Source organism: Lottia gigantea (assembly GCF_000327385.1).
Source record: "Lottia gigantea unplaced genomic scaffold LOTGIsca_3710, whole genome shotgun sequence".
Classification (NCBI taxonomy): Eukaryota; Metazoa; Mollusca; class Gastropoda; family Lottiidae; genus Lottia; species Lottia gigantea.
The window spans coordinates 1-1,635 of NW_008709265.1; the positions used below are offsets into that span (position 1 = coordinate 1).

At 33.5% G+C, this 1,635-nt stretch overlaps 1 protein-coding gene across 1 annotated transcript; it reads left to right on the forward strand.

The window, feature by feature from the left end:
• Positions 1–855: 855 nt before the first annotated feature.
• On the forward strand, positions 856–1,347 carry LOTGIDRAFT_147631 (hypothetical protein; the record flags this gene model as incomplete). Its single annotated transcript, XM_009059144.1, has 1 exon — positions 856–1,347. A coding segment is annotated over one exon (492 nt), but the record flags the coding sequence as incomplete, so codon positions are not given.
• Between the last annotated feature and the right edge of the window lie 288 nt (positions 1,348–1,635).

Genomic DNA, 1,635 nt, shown 5'->3' on the forward strand with positions numbered 1-1,635 from the left:
ATTTGAACTAGATCCCAAAAAGTAAATGAGGGCTATATCTTATTTCAGTTATTGTAATATGAATGTTTATTTGTTTATGTGCAATTGTTTATGTAAGAAATCTATTAAGATTAAAATGTAATTCTAAACTGTGCATTAAAGATTAAGAAACCTGGTCAGTTGCTAGGAGATAATGATTTTTTCTGTATTTGGTGCTGATCTGCACAGTAATTTTACTTATAACCATATGTAAGAATACTTGTACTGGCTTAGAGATTAGGGTGATTGAAGAGTAACCAGTTACTATTCAATATAAGGCACTGGCACAGGGTTAAAGTTATGTTTACAATAATTGTGATGCTAATATGCAATGAACTAAATCAAAGAAGATCATAACGGTTATCCTATAAATCTTCTTGGACCTAATAAAGAAATTCATAATACCTATAATCTACATTGACTGCTTCAAATTTTCTGGAATAATGAAGAAAAGCGATTAATGGCTGCAGGTATAGAAAGTAAATTGTTTTAGACTATTATATACTATAAAGTACAAAGAGTACATTTAAGAGTTTCAGATGACAACAATATTTCTGTAAATTTATAGTAGTTAAGAATATGATCATTATCCAAATTCAATTAATAAGTGTTACTCAGCTCTGGACGCATCATTGTTGGTGAGGCTCTCCAATGGATTCTTTATAAAACCTAAAGGATATTTTGGCAGAAAAAGTTTTCCATTAGGTTAACTGTTCTTGAGATAAATTTTTTAATTTGTCAAAAAATGTTTTGTATGGTTTAACATTTTTTCAGATGATGTCATCAGAAGAACCAAAGAGTGAACATAAAATGGAGGAGGCACCAGTTCCAGCGCCTATGATCTTTGACAATGTTGTGGAAGAGAGTGTGACATTTTGTGTGGATACCTCTGGTAGCATGTATAACTGTTTACATGTAGTGAAAGAACAATTAGTAGAAGCTTTGTATAAACATGTCAAACATTCTAGTGGTTCTCCTTTATTTAATATCGTAGAATTCAATTCCCAAATAACTCAGTGGTCAGACAAGATGGTCAAATGTACCCCGGAAACAGTGGCTGTGGCAAGTAAATGGATTGATGAACTGAGTGCTAAGACAGGAACAAATACAATGGATGCATTATTAATTGCTTTTGGTGATCCAGAATGTAAAGCTGTATATTTGGTGACAGACGGCCTACCAGATCAAAATCCAGAAGAAATTTTAGACCACGTTGGATATGTGGACAATGATCGTCCAGTCCATTGTGTTTATTTAATGGGTGAAAAAGCTGATGAATCTGCAACTGAATTTTTAGAAGATTTAGCCATAGAAACTTATGGTTCATTTTTCATAGCCAGCATTACAACTAAAGGCGCCATTGAAAAACTTACACCCGTGTTCAAAGCTGAACATTCAAACTATCTGAAATCAACAGACAACAATTTGTTTTCTAAAATTAAACAATGTAATGTCTCAACCACATTAGCTGCTGACCCTATAGAAAGTGCCTACCTCAACTCTAGACTAGTTTCTCCAGTCATAAATCCTTATGTCTTTCCTCCCGTTCAAGGCTATCGTTATTATCACCCCTCTTATTGGAGTCGTTATCGACCAGCTAAAGGCTGGTTAAAGATG